This window comes from Lepeophtheirus salmonis, chromosome 13 (genome assembly GCF_016086655.4).
Source record: "Lepeophtheirus salmonis chromosome 13, UVic_Lsal_1.4, whole genome shotgun sequence".
Taxonomy (NCBI): domain Eukaryota; kingdom Metazoa; phylum Arthropoda; class Copepoda; order Siphonostomatoida; family Caligidae; genus Lepeophtheirus; species Lepeophtheirus salmonis.
This window is the reverse complement of record NC_052143.2, coordinates 14,795,424-14,819,195: the sequence shown is the minus strand read 5'-3', so window position 1 is coordinate 14,819,195 and position 23,772 is coordinate 14,795,424. Positions and strand designations below refer to the sequence as shown.

The window sequence follows — 23,772 nt, the reverse complement described above, 5'->3', positions numbered from 1 at the left end:
TTAATTTTTCACAAATGAAATATTTCTACACATACATTCCCATATCCGTGTTTATCATTTATCATGTCATTATTAAGTGATGAAGAACTTCGATGAACCGAGGAGTACTACTCGAAATCTCCCTTCTGTGCCTCTCTTTGAGCTGCATTTACTTATATGCTTCTCGATATGGATACCCCAAAATAGGAGTGGTACGTTCTGGCTCTATGGAGCCCAATTACTTGATTGGAGATCTTATATTTATTCAAGAGGCAATATCTATTGAGTCCGGGGATGTCATTGTTTTCAAGGTAAATTCCATAAAGTATTAATTCATGCCAGGAAGTACATTGAGATTATGTACAGATTATCGTTTTTTTGGGTTCATTTTAGTACTAAAATCCGTAAAATGGGATAAATTATATTTTTAAGTCCACTTTTTCTAATTTTTTTAGCATGGCTTGGACAATAAAAAACTTTAAACAAATGTATGCCAGACAATTGTAAAACAATTATTAAATTTAATCTCTATCGAGTATTTATTTGACTTTCTATCAGGTGATTTGAAATTTAAATAATCAGAACTTAAACTATATGGATTGAGCAAACCTTTTTAATAGCAATTTTGTATCATATCTAAAAGTTTTAAGACTAGCTGTATCAAATCAAATACTTACAGGACACTCCCCCATATGGAAAATTATACACTTCTATTACATGAATATATAGTCCCGTATGAACGAACTCATCAACTACAACTCGAATTCTTATTTACCTCAATATATCGTTTTTTATCATTTATTTTCATAATGATGAATTAAAAAAAATACACCGCACTATATGGCGAGTCAGAATAATTACGAACACCGAATTATGTGGGGACCTCCTGTATATCACTGTATGAGCGTATTGTTCATACTGCTATAAATTTATTCTTCAATACAATTTATGTGGAATACATATGAAGTTTATATATTTAAATCTGATCCAGAATCGACTTCTTTTTTCCCTCCATTTCATGACTATATTATCCTACTTTGTCATATTCTATACAGAAAGTCATCATTTTGAATGTAGTGTGGAGAGATATTTACTTAAACATATCTTATAACATTAGAGATTTTCTACGGCAAGTTGTGGCTTGTTTTCATTCACCTTTTTTAATCTTTTAGTACAATACTCATTAATTATTATTTTACGGACATACAACAACTATATTAAGTCAAAAAAATCTTTAAATTCCTTAAGACACTCATTTTACGATTTTGAACAACATACGCTAACAATTTGGAAACAAATACATATGACGTCTTCAACAAAACATGTAGACCGATCCAGGCCGAATTAGCTTCGCACAATAGAATTATAATAGACACAGACTGATGTAGAATTTCCAAAACATTGTCCAACACAACTAAATAACACATAAGCTGCCGGGTTTCACAAATAGTTTTTACTATTTTTTTTTAATTAATCTATTTTTCAGTTAGTATCAACTAAAACAACACATTTCATTACAATCTATTCTTTAATATGTGAGTTATTGATCTAAGTATGACTATAATTTTCTCTTATTTAAAAAAAAATGGATCAAAAACAATTATGTCCTTTAATTTTACAGTGCTTCATTATTGAAAAGAAACAAAAAACAAAAACAATTCAAGGTAAACAATGGCTTGAAAGGGTTATGGGGTTATGGAGACTCCATTTCATAAAGTGAATAATAATAATAAAAAAATAACTATAATAATTAAAAAAAAACAATTTTGAAGAAAAAAAACACGTGTTTTCTTTGTTAAGGCCGGCACTTTTCATCCTATGTAATATACTATAGGTTTTGTAATTCCTCAGTTATTAATACTTGGAGAAAATTGTCATTTCCTTCACCTATAACTATAGTGTTGTGTCTTTTTGCAACAATGAAGAGAATATGTTTAAAGACCCTAACATTTTTGACATCTATTTTTAACTTTTTAAGTTTGAAAACGATCTAAGTTCAAATCCATTCTATCAAATTCTTTCCATCATGCTGTACTGTCAATTTCAAATAAATATGAACATATATCGTTTAATATTACTTTTAAAGGAGGATTCCACGTTTATTGCTCATCGTGTGGTGAAATTGGATAGAGGTGGAGTTACAACCAAAGGGGACGCAAATATCCATGTGGACAAGCATAACTGTGTAAGACTTTTTTATTTGCATTAAAACCTTCATTGCAGAGTATTCATTTATAGATTTAACCTTCATTAATCTAAATATTGTTTAGCATCAACTATGTGCATATATTATATGTAACAAAAGTGTAATTTTCTTTTTAGAAGACAATGAAAAATAATTTTTAATTCAAATTATGAAAAACAAAATTAATTAATCTTATTTTTCATTGAAATAATAATTTATACAAAATCAACAGTATTTATTCATAATAATATATTAGGTTCGTCAACATAAAGAGAGCAAAATAATTTGTATCTATGATATATATCTATATACAATTTTTACAAATGAATTATTCTGATCCATCCTTTTGACCCATAATAAATTACAGTTCAAGGATACCCAATTACGATTAAATTAAAAGAAAGTGATATGATATACTATAATATCCTTATCCGAGCAAAATATATTACTCAACCTTCTGTTAGTGAACTGGGATATTATACACCCCGCGATTTATAGAAATGCTTCTTATTCCTTTGAATCTACGTTTCATGTCCGATACTTTTGAATAACCTTATGGAAAATTCAATATGATCATGTACAATTCTTTATTTATCTAGATAATGCCCTTTTTAGGACTAATTTGTATATTTATAATTTTTATCAAGGTTTAGTGAATTTAATTAATTGTTTTGCTTACAAATTCCTTTATTTTTCCTTTTAATTTCTTAAACTTTATTTTTTTAATGTAAGCACTGAGCTGTACAACGATAGGTCAATATTTTAATATTGTAGTTATTATTTAATTCAATATACGAAACCTCATCAAAACTGAAGGGTACTAATTTGATTCACAAAATTTGCATAAAGTAATAAATATTTAAAAGAAAATGTATGACATTTTTTTGAATGTTTTTGGATAACAAATTATATCTTTTTGAAACCCAAAACTCAGATGGTTAAGATTATTTTAAAATAAAGACTTTGTCTTTTTGTCTTACATTTATACAGGTTTTTATATCTTTTTAATTGATTTTTACGATTGCAAAATGAATGGAATAGTGAATGAAATTATACGAAATTTAGATAATATAATTGTTGAACTCTATTTTATTATGTAATAAAATTAGAAAAGGGGAAATGTTTGTTACGTGTGCCCCTTCTTCTTTTTTATTCACTATTTATTAGGTCTTCGTGGCGCTAATATTTCCCTCAGAAAAAATAATTATCCTCTATCTTTGCTGTAAATTGATTTAAAAATGTGTAGTAAAATAAATATGTATGAATTTAGATAAAATTATAATATTTTTCTTCCAGTAATTCTATTTTAAATGTTGAAGGTTCTCCTCTTTATGGTAGTAATTCATAAAGTCCCCAAAACTTCATGCAATAGGCAGCTGATATTAACAAGGGTCTAATTTTAGTAGTATCATATGTCTTGCTTCCACCTTCTCCATACGCTCTTTTTTTCCTTACAAAGATATCAACTCTAACATATATAAAAATAATGGGTATCTCAATTTATTATAGAAACTTATATACAGGCTATGTAAGACATATCTACCACGAAAATGTTTTTTTTCGAACGCAATTTTGTCTCCAAACAGTTCTCATATTAAAAAAAACAAACTAGGAAAGCTTCACATTTGATATATTTAAAAAAAATAAAATCACCTCCATCCTAAAATTACAGTCTCTATACGTGATCGAAAGTGCAAGAAGTCCTTCACCACTTGGTCCTTTGGCAAATCTTGAAATTTTTATCTTGATCAGACTGATAAGTTCGTCTTTGGTGCTGCTTCGGTTGGTTTGGCGTTAGATCGTTCCCAATACAAAAAAATCCATCAGATTTAGAACTGGTCAGTTTGGAGGCCAAAAGTACGGCAAGAGGAAGTCGGAAAAATTGTCTTGGATCTATTTGAGGTTTTTTTCGAGGTGCATCAGGGAGCCGAGTCCTGCAAACATATGTAAGGACTCTCATTGGCAACTATGTTGATCCAGGGCTCACCTTGGTCTCTGGCACATTCAGGTAGGCATAAGTGTTGACCCTGAGTCCTTCGAAGAACACTTGAGGAGTCATGAGTTAACTACACCAAGCACCATGACGTGGGCTGGGAACTTCTTCTGCAAGATATCCTTGAGGCAGAAGGACAACCACATGTTTTTATGGTTATTGACTTTCTAATCTAGGCAAATTTTTTTGTCGTCCGAGAAAACCAAGAGTATTTCTCGATAAGTGGGTACTTGAGGTGGTTGAGGAGCTTTTGGGAGGGTTTAAGTACTTTTCTTTTGGTTTTTTTGTCAAGATCTGGCTCTCCCTCGTCTTGCACGAGTGTTTGAGTAAAGCTTATTTTTTTAATTTGATAAATATTAAACGTTTAGACTAAAGACATCGTATGAAATTTTTCCACAGGTTTGAAAAGTATTTAGAGGTAGCTCGACAGTTCCAAAGTTTTTAGGTTTTACGATTTAAAAAGAAAGAAGTTTTTTTCACCTGAATATCAACTGAGTCCTAGTTTAAAAAAAAAATCTTATCTTACAATAAATTTACCTTAATAAACTTGTGATCGAAAATATTTAATAGTTTTCGACTAATATTGGGCACTAATTGGTTAAAAAGAGCAAAGCCTTGCATTTTTTGCTATCTGCCTGCTCGTAAAAGAAGTTATATCAATAGTTACAATTTAAGTGTCCCAAATCATAAGCAATTGCCAATTTATTACTAGAAGTAGACAGTACAGTTTAAGTTAGGATAAATTTGACCTTTTTCTGACCTTTTTTTAAACATATCTGAGCACTGTTGAAATTTTACATTTTTAGAGATACTCTTTAATGCTACAAACACCGCTACAAAATAGTCTTTGATATTCACACATCTGATTGAACATTTGTCTTTGTTCAATGAGCAAAGACATTCAATCTATCTGAAATATAGGATTGAAGGTACTTAAAACAAAGCATTTTTCAAGTAAGATGGATCCCGCATTGATGCTCCCAAGAAATTTTGGAGATTCCCTGCTTGTCACTTTTGTGTCACATCTTCCAGAAATCTTCTCGACAGTTCCTCTCTCATCAAAATTGACCAAGACCCTATGGACTGTCATAATACTTACCACCACCATCTCCACAAAGATATTGCCTTTTGACCTTCTTCATCCTTGTCCTCAGTCCAATTTTTGGAAATTTTGTTTTCAGAGCTTTAATGAGTCTTTCCATAAATTCTTAGAAAAGTTTTTACATAAAACAATTGATTTGTCAGATTATATATACTTTGTGTATTTTTGTAGCGTAAAAATTTTGTTCGCGGGTACTCTACTATAATTTTAATTTCATGTTTGTTATTTTGGGGATTGTAGATGCGTTACTAATCCTTACATTAATATGAATAACTTGGATTGTAATCAAATATCTTACAATTTTGACTTTGTAGAGTGGTTCCAAACTTCTTGAGAAATTTCGAGTTGGAATAGGTGTTTGTTCAAGATTACTTTTGGGTCACATGATGTAATTGCAATTCCCCCTTTCTTACAGAGTCAATACCACCTAGTTACTATTTTTCACGTCATGAGTCTCTTTAATAATGCATGAACAAAGCTATGAATCTATGCACTTTATTTTTGCATTTCTTTTGAAATGCTTATATAACTCTTTCCTTGGATTCTAAATAATTTACACTCTTCTACTACAACTTTCTGAGGTGAAGTTTTTTTTTAAAGGTTTCAACGTTAAAGTAAAAACTCCTAATTTTCCCACTTAGACATACATAATATTGTACTATGTATCTATTTGAACCCTTATTTTTGGAGTGATGGTAATGCCTCTCATTTTTCTTTACCTTGTTTTGTGCTATTTGCTATATGAATGTTATTTATCATATCTTTTCCTCCTTCTAAAAATGTCCCTTCCTGTAAATGAATTTCTTTATTAAAAGGGATGAGAGTTTAGGGTACCCTAGATACACCTTACCGTCATACTTTCTCTTTCTGTCTCGAAATCGGAGACCGTGACAGCGGAAAGTCGAAATTCAATTATTGCAGCCTTTTGATAATAAGGAAATAACTGGAGGAGATTTTGAGTTTGTCTCTTATAAGGATTCGTTGGGTGAGGGAGTCGGAGTCGATTTGTGGACTAAGGGACGAGGCCAAGGTACAAGAAAAAGTCACATTGCTTACAAAAATGAGATGTTATCACCTATACCCTCATCCCTCTGAGTCCCTCGTCTCCAATTCTCCATAAGAGACAAACTCAGAACCTCCTACATATATATTGAGAATTCCTATTTACTTTTACAATTATCCCCTGTTATATTTGTCCGAATATCTCGAAAAAGTTGAGATCCTCCCCTCTTACTCCAATAATATATTCTTTTCTTCGAACCACTTTACTTAGCAAAGTTATTTCCTTATTATTAGAAGGTTACAATAATTAAACTTCAACTTTCCGCTCTCACAGTCTCCAATATTGAAATTAAAAGTGAAAATATTACGTGAGGGCAGACTTATGCAATATACCTAAAAACAAAACTCGCCAAAAAATAACAATAAACATCTACTTCCATCTACTTTCATTATCCTACAAATGGTTAATTGTTCGAATGTGTCAAAATTGTCTTAATCCATCTTCTTTTATTTTGCTTCACTTACTGAAGTTATTTCCATTCAATTAAAAGGTTGCAGTAATAAAATTTAAAATTTCCACTTATGTGGTCCCAAAATTTCTATATCAAAAGACAGAGTATGACGTGCAGGAAAATTCATAGAGTGTACCTATATTTTTTTGTGGAAATAATTGATATATGTACTCACAGTACATTGCACAATATACAGACTGAAAGAAAGGAATGCTACAAGATCTATTTTCTTATGCAATAGAATAACGTAAAAATGACATTTACCAACATCATTGTAGATATGAGCTATATATTTACATCATATATAAATATTTCTTGTATCTCTCAATTTTTACTCTAAAAAGTAAAAACAATATTATTAATAAGACTATTCAATAATACAGGGTACGACAACCAAACTTCCTTTTTTATAATGTACAACAATCAGGCTGTAGAAGTGCTTGCAGAGTGGGTGTGGTTTGATTCGAGAGGCAAAATTTTAAAGTTTCCTTGGAAATACAGTCAGTCTCTATTATGTGATGGAATAGTGAGGAACGTGCATTTGCCGTAGAAAATGAATATTCTTAATAAATCGTTTAACGGAATATTTGGTGATATTACGTAAATAAAATTTAATTCTTGAGTTCTTATTTGTGTTTTATTTTGCTTATGATCAGAGCAAAGTTTGAACCTCCTAAGTTAAATATTGGTGAAGATATAGTCACCCAAATATTGAAAATTAAATATTTCAGTCTCAGGATTTGTCCAGATATCATGTTTTCGCCATGGGCCGAGAATATGCATTTCGGCTATAAACATATATATATTTATAAAATTATTTAGAGTTGTACTTAGGGTTTATTTATTGGAGTTGACTGAAGTGACTATGAATGACTCACGACAAATAAATAAATACTACATCAGAAAAACAGTGTCCTTATACACCTCAAAAAGAAACTCACAAGTAAAGATGCTGAGTGCAAATTTATTACTCACTCTAAGAATACAAAAAATAGAAAAGAAGAACAGATTAGAAACACCAGAAAATCCCCTTACTGATATCAATATAAGATACTTATATTCCAGTCACTACACACTTCCCTCTTCAACCAATTTTTGGCTTAAGGTTATATATTGAAATAGATTTGGTTTTACCACTCCACTCAATACTAAAACTTTTTCTAAATCTCCGAGCAACTTTATAAGGTGCACTAAAGAAAGGTTCCAAGGAAGACTTAATAGGAGGATTCTAAACATATACGTGAGTAGCGTTTATTAATTTTTTGTAAGAAGAATTGGAAATATTTTTCATTGTGTTGCTGTTCTTATGATTGACATTTATTTGTTTTGGAACGCTCTTCTCATGAAATAGTAAAGAACCTCTCCAAATCCTTTCCAAAAACTAATATTGCAGAGGAATAATTTTGACAAGATTTAGGGGTGGTTCTCAAATCCAATAATATATCTGGTAAAACATCAACGCAACGTCTACCTGTTTCCAATATCTTACATCGCATAGCCTCCTTCAAGGTTCGATGCTCACGTTCCATTAGACTATTGTCTTGTGGAGGATGTGGGACTGTCTTCATATTTTAGATATTAAAATCATTCATCAGTTTCTGCCAAACTAATGCCTCAAACTGACCTCCTCGTGTTATGATTTTAGGGTAGCCAAGTCGACAAAATCAGTTCTTTCTAAGCTGGTTAATGATGTTTTCTGTGCTTGCATTTGGTAAAGGATAAGCTTCCAATCACTTTGTTTCCCTGTCTATCACTGTAACAGCCATTGTTTACCCTCTGCTTTTTTGAAATGGCCCAATTAAATCAAGGTGAATATGATTAAAGTTTTTTGTTGGGGATTTAATTTTTCAAAAGGTAAATAGGCTAATCCCATTTTCTTTGATTTGCGACCGACTAACGTCACAACGACTTATGTAGTCCCGTATGTTGGAAGACATCAGAGTCCAAAAAAATGGCATTAAATGTTTCTTAATGGGGGTTTCATCCCCCCCCCCCCTGTGTGACTCATTGTGGAACGTTTTTAATAATTGGGAAACTATATTTTTGGGCACCACAGGTCTTGCAGACTTGGTTCTAACATCACAAAGGATATTTTGCCCATCAATTTCAATCCACTCTGCCATGGGATACGCAGCTTGCACATTTTCCTCCATTTGCTCTCTGCGCCAATGCTCCCAGTCCATGAAATTTCACTTAAGAAAATTAAGTCCCGATAAGAAATTGGCGGGTAAATTATTTTTACCCGAATTATGAGCTAATTTTATGTTTCTTTCGCTCAGCTCTGCAAAATACCGATAATACTTCATTTGCCATTTGGGATTCTTAGTTAATTGGGCTGCCACCAAAGTTTTACGATCTGTGTGTAGGAAGAAATATTCCTCGCTTCAATAACACGATCAAAATATCTTATAGCTTCTCGTACTGCTAGAAGCTCTGGAGCAAAATCACCCTCGTTCAATTCTCTGTCATTCAATTCTCGACTGTAGAAAGTTAATGGGTGAAATTTACAACCTTCCCCATGTTCGAGCACTGCACAAATTCTATAGTCTGAAGCATCCACACAATGTCTTCCTTTTTCATATGGAACATAGTTAGCAAGAGGGATAACCATGTCCAAACCACTTTTTAAATCTAAGTAAGCATTCTCCAGGCAAGTGTCCCATGGTATTGGCGATGATTTTTTCTTATTCTTAATTGAATGATAAAATGAGTGTAATAGTTTTCCGAGATTTGGGGATGAATCTTCTGTAAAAATTTGTTATCCTAATCAACTTGTTCATTCTGCTAACATTCGTTGGTCTGTCCAACTGTTTTAAAGGAGTTAAAGTAGAATCATTGGGATGTATTCCTCTATTTGAGATTGTGAACCCCTAGAAATTCAGTAACATTTTTGCAAAATTGACTTTTTTCTAAGTTATGACTAAGTCCATTAGTTTTCAAAGCCTTCAGAACAGTTTAAATCAGTTTGTGGTGTTCTTTTTCCGTCTGCGAAAATAAAAGGATATCATTTACGTTAAGGAAAATATCCTTGAATGTTGCCCAAAACCTTATCTATCATTATCTGAAAAGAATGTGGCATTTTTTAGGCCAAAGGGCATCCTAGAATACTGGAAAAAGCCACTAGGTATTGCTATAGCAGTTTTTTCTTTGTCTAGTTGGAGCATGGGTACTTGATGATAAGTATTCAGCAAATCTGATTTACTGAAGAAGGATTACCGCCCAATTTTTTCATTTGTGAGTCATGATAGATGGTATTGGGTACTTGTTAGGTTTGGGGATATTATCAAACAATCTGTTATCGCCAACAAGGTGCCACTCACAATTTTGCTTCTTGACCAAATGAATGGGGAAAGACTACCAAGAGTTTGAAGACTCTATAATTCCTTTTATTAACAAGTTATCTATTTCCTTTATAAATATCTTCTCTTTTCAGGTGTACATTTTCTAGGTCCAGAGAAAACCGCCACCCCAGAAGTTCTGATAGAATGCTATAGACCGTATAGACAATCACCAAACAATGATTTTTTTTCAAAGCAGTGTGTTTAAACACAATCTCTTTAGATGCAACATATTCTGTTTCAAATGAAATACTATTTACATGGTCGGCATTTTTTATTAATTAATTATTATACACATTTACAAAAGAAATTATGGTGCTTCAGAACATCATATCCTAATACACCAAGCTTTATATATGGCACGAGGAAATTCCAAGCATATGTTCCAAAATTGGGTAACTCAATTCTATAAGTAGAACTTTTATAACTTTTTTGGGCTTGGTTATTTGCTGCTAATAATTTAACATTAGAATCTACAATCCAAATGGATTTAGAAAAGAGTATCAAATAGCGTTCAGCCCCTGTATCAACTAAAAATGTTATAGGATTATCTGCTTTAGTGAAGGAATCAGTAATGTAGGACTGCATTTTAAATAATTTTGTACTTTGAATATAAGATTGATAATTTTTTATTTTATTTAAATATAAATTCGGAAAATATTTCTAGTGTTTTTACAATTTATACACTTAAATGGATCATTTTGTGTCGGGAAAGCCCGACGCCTTATCAGTTTTTTTTTATTTGAACTTAAAATATCAAAACAAATATTCGGAGAAAGACATTGATATGATCTCCTGCCGAATTTCTTATGGAAAATATAAAAGTTATTATTATTATTATTATTCGCGTTGGAAGAAGAAAAATAAGTATTAGAACATTTTTATTAAAGTAATTGCCTTCGGCATGCCCAATATTGTTCCACTTAAAACGCAGATGTTGGTCAGCATTCCTTTTGATAATATTAACTCCTGTATCCTCATTGATATCACGCTCCTCTTCCAGATTACAACTAAGTTTAAGAGTACCTACATGCACTCTCCTCAGTTCTTGCACACCTTATGAATTCCTCATAGGATACACCACTAAACCCTTGTGTGAGGTGTTAACACGATGATGTGGGAATCTAATTTAAAACCATGTGCTTCACTAGGGTCTCCTTGAAATCCGTCCCCTCCTTGGAGATTTCATTAATGAGGTCCCATGCCTTTGATTCTATTTCACAAACAGAGATGTTGTCCTTGTTTGATATAAGGTTCACAAAATCGTTCTAGGCTGTTGCTTGATTAAATTTAGTTCTTTCTTGAGTTATTTTAGCCAACTCAAATTGAGCTTCAATACGAAGGAAGTATCTTGTCGACCGTAAGGAGGTAAAAGATAGCCGTTTCACTGACACATGGTTACGTTCACTTACTTCACAGTCTTTAGGAATACTATCTACCGTTATATTCGTTTAGTCGGGGTCACCATTGTTGTGTCCTTAGAGACCTCAAGAAGAAACTCACTATTAAACATGCTGAGTACTAATTTATTACTCACTCTCAGATACAATTATAAAGAATACAAAAAATAGAAAAGAAGACCAGATTGGAAAAACCAGAAAATCTCCATACTGACATTAATATAAGATGCCACATCTCTACTCCATATTTGAATTAACTGCGAGTTGTCAACATGACAGCATGGTACGCCATGGATACGGCCTTCATCGTTAAAACTAGCATCTACAAGCTGTTGTTACTGGTAACGGAGGACATATTGAATAAAAAATATACCTATATATAGTATTTAAACATAGAAGAAATTGGTTTTAAATTTTCTTTCCTTGAGTGATGTTTGTTGTGATTTTGTCTTGCTTTTGCAACTCTGTATAACTCCTTAGCAAGCCCTCATCGTTACTCTGAGTCGTTCATGCACCTCCGTGCTTTATACTCTTAGATGTTCCTTCTTCAAAAATTAAATAATACTTATAATAGCATTGAAAAACAAAACAAAAACACATACTTTATTCACCACTCTTTATCTTCTTAAAAACTGCAATTCCATTGTTTAACTATGTAGTTAATTGCATTCTTTTTATATTATGTACTCGTAGTCGTTCCATAATAAATACCCCTATAAAACATAGCTTAACTATTAATTTCGCAATTACATATAGACTTAATATTAATTTGATTGTTGTCTATTAAAACCTCATAAGAATTTTTATGTTCTCAGTCCGGTCACTGTGTAATGTGTAAGAACATATTATTTATTTTTTACTATGTATTTACAACATACAACTACTATTTACATTGCACACACACTTCTATATATTATATTCATTTTGTTTAATTGGTTGTAAAAATACCCCTAACAATTATATCTATGTACATTAAGGTGTCACATAAAATTAAAATTATTTTTTCAAAAATGCATACATTCCATTTTTTTTCTATTTGATCTCAGCTACTCAATTATGAAGAAGAAAAAAAAGATTATCTAAGACAAAGATAACAGGTGCCGACGAGAGTTTTAAGTCAATTCGATGACTTGATTGAAGGGTGGACCGGGAAATTTGTATTCAAATAAAGATTACACAAAAAGTACTTATCATAATTTTATTTTAATTCATTTCACTATTAATAAATTGTGTTGTGTAAAACTTTGGTTCGTCTAATTTGAAGTATCTCACAGAAATTCAGAAGACATGTTTCAACTTTCTCCGGTCCACTCTAATCTATTTATTGTGATAATGTTGAGCTTATGTTTCAGAATTGATAAATAATAGGAATTTATTTCATATATTAGTTATTATATTCATGTTATAAGGATTATTTTTACATAATAAGGCAATAAATCAATCTTTTCGGATATATTTTCTTTAAAGTGTTTTGGTTACATTCATTTCCTCTTACAGTTATTCAAGAAAGGCAGTAATTTTCACTCCAAATTAAAGCTACAACATCTGGTTCTTTATCTTTAAAATCAATTTTAATGGAGTTCCCCGATCTTTTCTTCGATCACTTTGTATCCTTAGGATAGAAGACTTACTAATAGGAAATTCATGAATATTCGACCTCAATGAATCAATAGTTGCTTCAAGAATAAAAACTATATCTCTCATACTTAATTGACACCTATTTAACGGAAATACTAAGTTTGGAGTAATAAAATCTTTCTTAATCATTTTTTTGGGTTGTATTTCATGTGAAATTAGTTTCAACTTGTTTATTTTTAAATTAGAAAAAATTAAAACAGATTGTATATTATCTTGGATCACCTAGTGTGTAATTGCCTTTGAAGTTAAAATCCAACTAGGTCACAACATTTCTAAAATTTAAAATGTAATATGTAAAATCTCACTGTCTTCAAAATATTCTGAAAGATCCACTCAACATAATCACTCTATATAGAAATTTGAAACATGTCTTCTGAATTTCTTGAAGATACTTCAAATTAAGCAGAACAAAGTTTTACACAACATAATTGACTAATAGTGAAATGAGTTTAAATAAAATTATGATAAGTACTTTTTGTGTAATCTTTCTATGAATACAAATTTCCCGGCCCATATCTGAAACCAAAATTAGACGGATACTTGTCTTAAATTTTATGAACATTTTACTCAAAGTTCGACCTTTAAAAAATAGAATCCAGATTACGATTACATTTTTACTTATTAAAAGAAAATCAATGTGGTCACCCTGAGAATTTGAAAAATGTTTTGGTCGTCATTTTGCTGTGTTAAAGTAGCCCCAAGCAGCCGTGAACAGAAGGAAAACAACACAAATCATATAGCAAGAACCTAGAGGCTGTAATGACTCCGATGTGAATCTTCAATTTTACTCCGAGTCCAACAAGGACTCATACTTATTCTCAGCAACAAATCCTCATCCTTACCCTTTGCAATTCACACACAAGTGATTACTTTATACTTATTTTTCTCTATGCACGAATTAAATAATATTGAAAACAGTTTGGGAAAGTAAAAAATTCTCTTTATTTTGCCGACTAGGAAAAGGTGTCACCGCATTCTAGGAAATATTTTAAGCACCTTTGTTCCTTATTTATTGCAGTAACATTTTTTTTTTCTTTTTTTGTTTGTTTTTACAGTAATAGTTTTTAAACTATTTAATCGCTTCAATTAGCATTTAATTGCCACTTTTATTTTATATTATTACTATACAAATATGATTAGGAAAGTAAAGACGTCTATTTAATTAAAAGAGGAAATACATAACGTATGAAACTCCCAATTTTCACATCATTTCTGGAATAAAGCGTTTTCATCTGACGTATTCATTGTTTATTTTGGCCATTTTGGGGGCCTAAACAACCAAGTTTTATTAGAATGAAACCCTTTTTTTCATTAATAATATGTTGGGGAAAAAGTAATCTCGTATTTTTTGCTTTATTTCAATTTCTTTCTAAGAAATAATATAATCTTCTGATCTAATCCAAGTATGTCCTGTTATGATTGATAACTTGTTGCGAACGAGAATCCATCTTCATAATGCCCTTTACATAGAAGTCCTTGTCAATCGGCAAAAAAATTGGCAATCACCAGCTTCAAATGGTTGAGTTATTCACAGTAGAGGGCAGAATTGAGGGGACGGGGGGAAATCTCGCTCGAACCACTGTTGTGCAATACTAACCAAAATAGTATTGACACAGTATATATTGCAAAAATTTTTGGTTGATTTGGACGAGCTTTTTCGTTTCAGAAATAGCCAAACGCAATAATATCCAAAGGGGTTTGTAGTACGCACTGTATTTTAAATATTGAAGGTTCTCCTCCGTTCATATATCAGTTATATATGTTCTCCCTCTAAAATCATATAACATGCATCTGATGTTAACAAGTGTCGTAATTCAGCATTAATACCTTTTGGAATCCTACAAAATTCCATTTAAAATGAAGAAAAAACAAACAAAATATACCTATTTTGAGTAATTTTACCCATTTTTCTGGACATTAATTCATTTTTGTATACTAAGAAAGGTAGTACCACACATAAAAATTTATACAACTAGTGAATTTACATCTAAATGATTATGATTATTATACTTTGTAAGACTGCATTCTTAGAAAATTTCATGTAAAAACCTGCATATATTTTTGTGTATTTTCGCCCAATTTAATGGACATAAGTCCAAGTAAGAATCTTAATTCAGGGTTATCATCCGTTTTCTTCCCACTTGCTACTCTCGCTCTATGAAATGTCCACGCCTATTTGTATGTAACTATTAGAGTTACCTCGCTAACACAAAAAAAACTATGATTGAAACCCATATATTTTTTAATAATCATAATCTTTACATTATCCCTAATAACTATAGAAGTAAAGTACTTTCAAATAATAATAAATTTACTATAAAAATAAGTCATTTTTATAGGCACGTTAAATCAACTTTATTACTCCCCCCCTCCCCCCCAATTCATGTTATATTTTACTTATTTGAAGCAGCTACAGCCTACAATTTAATTTGAACATATAATGTGCTTAGGTGTTTTTGTACACTTTTCTTTATGCCAAAAATTGGACACTCTACAAATGTCCTGGTAAGACGCCATTTATTAATAGTAATTTGTGGCAAACAATAATTATTGTATATATAGGCGCCTATTTACTAACTGTTATTTAACTTTTTCCAATTACTTTTTTTTGTAGTAAATAATTAATTAATCATGTTTCACGTTCGCTACGGATGACGTACGCAGTGTGTCCACGTGAATCGTCAACGAAGTTTCTAAGTTCAACTTTATCAAGATTCTTAAAAAGTATAAGTAGTAGGACAACGATACTTGCTATAATCAATTGAATGTCAAAGTGGCAACCTTTGGCCTCTACCCTACACCTCAAAGCCTTGCAGGCCTTATCCACGTATTCCTCACGTGGAAGCCTACTCCTTTTCCACAGCAGTCTTTAGGGCATCCACATTTACAAGGAAGGTGGATCAGGCCTTCCTCTCGATGGTCCTCCAGGTACTATAGTCAAGACTTTGGAAGTCAAGTGATGACGGAGGCCACATTGACCAGTCCCAGAATTTCGACAAGGGGTTTACAAACCCTTTTGAGTTTTTTTGGCCTTGTCATGCTGGAAATTATAACTACCCTTGGAGTAATTGGAGCGGGTAGAAGCAGGGAACAATGTGGGAGATCTCGTTATAAGTCATTTCCGTATCAAGAAGGGGGCTGACGTACGATTTATTTTGGTCCATATCTCAGTTGTTCTAAGTATGATGAAGAAATTTGTTTCAAATAAATTGCTTGTCTTTATTGCACTACTAGTTCATATTAGATACAAAATCGGTGAATTATTTAGTTAGTCAAATAACTTTTTTAAAGTTTCATACATGATTCCCTGGGATTTGCTGTATCTTGCCTTTCTATTAAAAAAATACAGACGACAATTGTACATACATATAGGTATTATATCCTCGAGCATAAAACATAAATTTGATAATTAAAAAAATAGTTTTATGGACCTTAGAGAAAGAGTGGAATTCTATGGTATACATGACCCAAATAACCACTCGTGCTCAGGTGAACGTGAACGTCAGTGAACGTGTTACCTACAAACCTAACCAATGAATATACATACTTGTGATTGAACTTCGTCAATCTATTTTTTTAAATGTTTCTTTAATTAGTCAGATGGAATTGCACTGGCTGAATATAAGTAAACATAACAGTATTACATTTACTCAACTGACCTAGGAATTGTCTTTGAATTCCATATGCATAAATTATATTTCTTTTCTAGAAATGACCGAAACGCAAATCTACCCACATTAAGTTCAGGAGAATAATTTTACATGTTGAACTATGTCCTTCCATTCGTGAGTTAATTTTTGATAGAATGTATGTAAAAGTTTGTTTACTTTTTAATAATTATTATAATTGAGTTAGTTTGTACTTCTTTGACAACAAATTAATTTCATTTACATGATTCTTTAAAAATATATTTCTAATTTTGACAGTAAAATTTTAGTGAAAGGGGTGTGTAGGATACCAATAAAGATAAGCTTGTCTAATACAGTTTTAGAGCCATTAGTGTAAGGTGTAATTCCTTATTAAAGGTATTCGTATATAATGTGTTGATCACGAATGTGCAATTATGATTATTTTTCCATATCATGTGAAGTTTTTGCACATATAGGATTTTAATTTGCTAATTATTTGTATATTCTCAAAAGATTCGAAACAATTCTTTAGAATTTTGTTATATGCCAAATCAGGAGATGAAAGTATTAGTAGAGCTATAAAGGCTCTTTATGAAACAAATAACCTAAAGAGGAGATTACGTTGGACTTTTAATTTTCAATTTGAGTCAGTAAGGCTATTTTAATTCATATTTGCAAAAGGGGAGGAGTTACCATTTAAAAAAAAAAAAAAAATGCTATCAATTATGCTGAGGGTTTTTGGACTCAAATTGGTACAATGATGAGCATAGTAATGGTTGGAAAATATTTTAATGAGGAAATATTGTTATACTTAGAGTTTGTACCTGGGTACTAATTTTGTTCAATTAATTAAATACATACACATATTATTATTTTTTCCCCTTTCAAATATCCTTTATCTTAACTAAATAAAGTAATGCAAGTGTAATAACTATAAACATAAGTAAACATATGACAAAGGAGAATTAAATTATATAAAATGTAGTTAAAAGGATTAACATAATTTAGACATGGGTAAAAATCTAATAACTATCCAGCTAATCAAACATACAGAGTGGGTCCCAGTAATATGACTAAATTACAAAAAAAAAAACGAAATTTTTATGGAAACAAGGAAAGTTAAATCAAAACCAATTAGTTATATTTTTAAATACTATATTTAGCAATATATTTTATTTAATATGTTCTCCTTCACAAGCAATAACAGCCTCAACACCCGGTGTCAACTTTATTAGCTTATGACGATGAAGGCCGTGTCCCTGGCGAATCATACTGCGATGATGGTGTCTCTCAGGGAATTCAAATATGAATGAGCGGTGATGCATTTTTTTCCTAGACACTAAGTCTAAGTCTAGGGGGTTGAATTCAGGACTAGATGGATACAGCCCAGAAGTTAGGCATATTGTTCTTCTTATGTTTGGGGCTGTAATTGACTTCATTATTGTAGGCAGTTCTGATGGAGATTTCCACGGCCTCTGCAGCCTTCTCAGAGCGCGGAGGAGATTGCACACGCGTTGCTTCTTTTTTTATTGCTCCGACATTTTTAGACTTAGAGAAATTGGACAAAAACAAAACTTGTTTATTTTTGTTTAAGTTGTCGCTTTGTTGCATTCGGAAACCTCATAATTAAAAGTAAGGAGGATGAAATCGTAACTAAATGCTACTTCAAGCTTTGGATCCTTTGAACAAACATTTGCTTTAAGAACAATCATGTCCTTCAGCCCCTCTGGAATGCTTACTTCTTTGTATCTACAAGTGTAGATAAGCCAAAAAAAAATTAACGAGTGTTGCCTCCACTTTGTTTTCGATTTTTTCTCCAATAGTGGGAATAACGAGCAAGCCTGTTGGCAAGAGTTTCTTCCTGTACCTTTCTGAGATGAGGTTATCAACCATATTTATAATCGGGTTTACAATGGGATAGTGAATGGGGGTTCATACTATGGTCTTAGAGAAGAAGAAAATAATATTTTCTTATTTTGATTTGTTTGTAAAGAGGTTGCAAGTCTATATCAGAACTATTTTTACGGCCAAGGGAGAAATTACAATTATTGACAGTATAATAATTTTTCATCCCTAAAATATGAAATTACTTTCTATTCTCAAATTCTCTAACATATTTTTTGGCCCACAATAATAGCAGACACTTGTATTACATAATCTAAATGAAAAAAAATTCAATAACTAAAGTTTGAATATTTTTGAAAATAAGAATTTTAAAAGAGTGTTCTACTTCAAAGTAGATTTATATTTTATTATTTGTTTGATAGTGATTTTCTAAAGTTCAGTATAAGACCCATTAATATTGAAAACATTTTTAAAATTGTAAATATTCTGCTATAACAATGACGATTTTTTTTTCCATAAATTGTTTTTTTTCATGTTAAAAGTATGTCTGAATTTTTTGCATCTAATAAAAAAATCATTTATCAATTATATTTGAATTAAATTAATTTGTTTGAAACAATCTTCAAACCTTTGAGTAGTTTTAAGAAAATTGGAGAAAAACTTACAAAATTTTATGGTATCAATATTTGTGATAAATTGAGTTATTATTATTCGACAAACAGACAAACTTTGCTTCCCCTTGTTTATTTTCATGCTGAGATTAGGGTAGACTAACTGCTGAATTTTAGCTTAAGAAAATAAAAATAAATTGTAAATGGGTACAATTAAGAAAAAAAGAATTCTTAAAAACCAAAACAAATAGTGTCTGTCAAAATTCTCAAAAAAGCCCAACCCAATAAAATAAAATTAAATCTATAATATCTATATATATATTTTTTTTTTTTTTTTTTTTTGGGAGAATATGAACATTTCCACCCTTAATAAATTTTTGTAAAAAAAAAAAAAGCTAACATATAAATTTTATTTAAAAACACACTTGACTAAAACATAACTTTCAAAATTCACAAAAAATATCTACACTGAATCGAGCTGATTAATAAAAAGTAAATGGAACGACATAGCTCAATGGACAACGCACTTGTGAGAAATTATTCTGTGCGTAAGTTCGCGCCCCAATCGTTATCGTCAGATTTTAATGTTAAAATGTTAATTATACTTAAGTAGCAAAGGATTGACCGGCGTTGCTTGGGCTAAGGAAGGAGAGGGAAATCACATTGAAAAATGGTCAAATTAATTGAGAAAATTAAAAAAATATTCAGAAAATAATTTTATAATTAAAAAAAAAAGTCAATGAGACTTAAATTTGAAATTGAAAAAAGAAAATTGAAAAAACTTTTTGCATTTTGGAAAAAAATAGTTAATATCATTTATTGGAATTGTAAAAGAATAATTACTAATAATTATAATATGAATGTTTTGTTGTTGTATAAAAAGATCCTGGTAATTTTAATTCTCTTAGAGATTTTCCACACTATATCAATCCGGTTAGGTAAGGTAATCTACAAAGTCTCATCATCGCAACTTTTTTTTTTTTGGGGCCCCCAAAAAAAACAACTCATATTATTGCCTCTTGTAACCTTAGTATTATTATTATGAATATTAAAAAAATAATGTGTTATAAACTTCAAATAATATATCAACATATATGCATCTAGAAAATGGTCTAGATTAGAAATTCATTTTTTATTTATTTCAAAAAAATCCCAAATTGAAATTCGCAAAGAAAATTGATAAAAACTTTTTTGCACTAATTTTGGAAAAAAAAATAGTTAATAGCATTTATTGGAATTGTAAAAGAATAACAAACCTACCAATATTTCTTTCGTACTTGTATAAACAAAAAAGTTATGAGGAACAATTTTGTCGAAAAAATAACATTTGATAATTGATTCATGTTTGAAAATATTGCAAAAATTATGTAATAAAATGTTTCAGAAATTGAAAATACTTCAATGATTTTATTGAGTCGGCAATTTTTTCTTGCAAAGAACATCGTCTTGTTGTATTTATTTTTAAAAAACTGAAAATTGACGTTGGATGAAAAAATGAAGAAAAAGAGGGAAAAAATCAAAAATTTGAAAGATTATTCAGAAAATAATAGATATTTCAGGTAAACCTCATTTTTTAATTGGCAAATTCATATGCAAACGAATCTCCAGACAAATTTCTTCAAACTTTATTCCATTTACTAATCCCATATTTCATTTGAAGTTCATTTTTTTTTTCACTTGGAATAAGCGAAATTGCAATTTTCATTGATTTCATTTTTAGCCCAGAACTTTTTTGATTTTGAATAAAGTTGGAAAATGTAGTTCTGCGTATAGATGCTTTCGAAACGCCAATCATTTATTGACAAACAATTCAACCCCCTATCTAGTTTCGTTGAGCTGCAAAAACAGTTTTTTAGTTTTGGGTATAGCATAAGGCCCCCTTATATAACCTCCCCAAAAATCGACACCCCCGTCGTTGCCTGTCCATGCTCCAAAGAGGGCCTCATGCTAAATTTCAGCCTCCTAGGTTCAATGGTATGGGAATGCATAAAGGACATATACACACACAATCTCTCTTTACTATATATACAGGAGATCAGTGCAACTCCATCTGATCAATTAAAGGAACATTAAAAAGAAGTTACCATTGCAGCTCACTACTCGTTTATAAATTTTTATTCAATGAAATAATATGTCTCCCCAGCGATTAGAAGACTCTCATTAGAACATCTCTTAGAGACAAAACTAAACGACTACATTTTTTTTTCGAACTATCATTTAAGTCGAGTCGCTAATTGTTGATGTACTTACTCAACAATATGTTCTTTCGAAATAGACTCATGATCCTTCTTTATTTCCTATCTAGTTCCTTTTTTCTTCATACTCTGATCCATATCTGAAATATAAATGCAAAGAGTAAAGTTAAAGGCGGCGAATATTTAATGCAGAAAAATGTACGAGGGTGAAATTATCTGAGGCGAAAAATATTGTGGCAAAATTACTAGAAAGCCTTTGAAACAAGGTTTAGATCCTCCTTCCCCTAGGTCCAAGGGGAGGGGGTTATTTCTTTCTTTGTTGCTAACCACTGCCTTTTTATATATTTCTATTGGTATAATTTTATTAATATTTTATTTTTGCAAAGTCCTCCTAATAACTACATTTCTCATATTACGAATAATTATAACTTTAAAGGTAGTTATATAAGTAAGTTAGATTTATGCATATTGACTTTCTCTATTAATACCACAAAATATATCCCAAATTGAATAATTATAATTCACAATGCATTTTTTCAACTAATAACCCATTTAATAATTGATTAAAAATTTAAGCTCTATTTTATAAATGCCATTTATAAAATAGATATAGGAAATGCATTTGAAAATATTGTTATTGATTTTTTATCAAAAGAAAGTAATCATTTATACCACTAATTTCTCAAACTTTATTCCTTCCTTTCAGATGATGAAGAAGAATTGTTCTCCTTATACTCTCCCATTGGGTCACGTTGTTGGAAAAGTGTGGAAACGGATACCAAGGATTGGACTTTTCATCATTTATCTACGACGTTGCTTAATATAATACATTTATGGTCATCGGACTACAATAGCTTTACATATTACATATTATTTTGAAATGAGTAATTACAAATACATTTTGATATCTTGGAAAAAACTTGTATTTAGAACTCCTTGTTTATTTAATTTAATCTTGGAATCCTCCTTAAATAAACATCAAATCACAAAAGAAGTTTCTTACATCATTTTTTTTCATTTCCTGATATTGACTCTATACACGGGGTGGGGATTTTTAATCCGGAACAAACTTAGACAATCTTTGCAACCCTGAGATCTGAATTTATAAAAAAGTACAAATCAGATTAAACTAACAAAATTGGATAATAATAATAATAAAAAAAACAATCCTTGAGATGTCCTTTGAATACACACGATACCCCATTACATGCCAATAAGATTATTGAGCTAACGAAGTTGCCCGAATCAACTGTTAACGATATTACCAAGGTATTCTAGGAGTTTGATGGGATCGGGAACACCTGCAAAGAGACTCATAATCATTCTAAAAGCAAAAAATGCACTCCAGACTTCCTGAAGTGTTTTTTCCAAAGAAAATTGGCTTCGTAGCTCGCTGGATCTGAGCCCTGGACTACTATCTGTAGAGCGTCTTGGAGAGGGAGTCCAATGAACGTGCTAATAACATTGTTGACTCCTTGCTTCATTCTCGAGGCAGTAGGTAACATGGACAAGGAGTTCCTCGTCAATGCCAATGCTAGGTCCAGGGCCTGGTTGGAGGCTGTGGTTGAAGCTGGAGGTGGTTGGTATGAGAGATTGACTTCACTATGGGTTGGGGTTACTCCCCAGATATTGGGTTTTACAGTATCATCTTGGCTTCAAGGGATTTAGTTTAGAAAATATATATAATATTGGGGTTTTCGTATAAAATAAGCAGATAAAGAAAAATTACTAAGTTATTTTTTTAACTTATTTGATTGAAGAATATGTACTAGTGGTTTTAGTCTTGTAATTTATATTACATACACGTTTCAAAGCTTTTTAAAAGTGTATCTTTTAACCCATTTCGCTGAATGCATAATTTTGAAAACGTTAAGGGATTATAGAACCAAACTTATTATAGAACTTCTACCATATATGGTATATACCGTATAAGGTGGGTTACCACATTTATCGTCTGTGTGCAAGTCTAACTATATATTTATACAAATGAATAGTATGAGCCTGTCCGGTCCACGGACGCATGAGTCAGGGGCACATTTGGGCACAAAATGGTAGTGGTCAAATAATTTAAAAATTCAAATAGATTAAGTTATTCATAACTTATGTTTGTATATTTAAATCGAATGTTAAAGTACCTAATTTATTCCAGAAGAATAAGTAAAAAACCAAAGAACGCAATTTCTTTTTGGTAGGCTCTTGGATTTGATAAAAAAAGGTTATTTTTGTCAGAATTACTCCTAAACAGGTATTGTGTACTCCCACAGTTACGCATGCTTTGAAGACAACCCAACAAATTGCAAAGATACCAAATAATCATTAGCAGTAAACAATCAAGAGATAGCT

The 23,772-nt window shown here is 31.1% G+C and overlaps 1 protein-coding gene across 1 annotated transcript; it reads left to right on the top strand.

Annotated features, from left to right (window-relative positions):
• Positions 1–22,423, top strand: LOC121128257 (uncharacterized). Its single transcript, XM_040723836.2, has 3 exons — positions 1–290; positions 2,066–2,164; positions 22,136–22,423. Exons 1-3 carry the CDS (start codon positions 93–95, stop codon positions 22,253–22,255), a joined length of 417 nt encoding a protein of 138 aa, XP_040579770.1. The 5' UTR covers positions 1–92; the 3' UTR covers positions 22,256–22,423.
• The last annotated feature ends 1,349 nt before the right edge of the window (positions 22,424–23,772 follow it).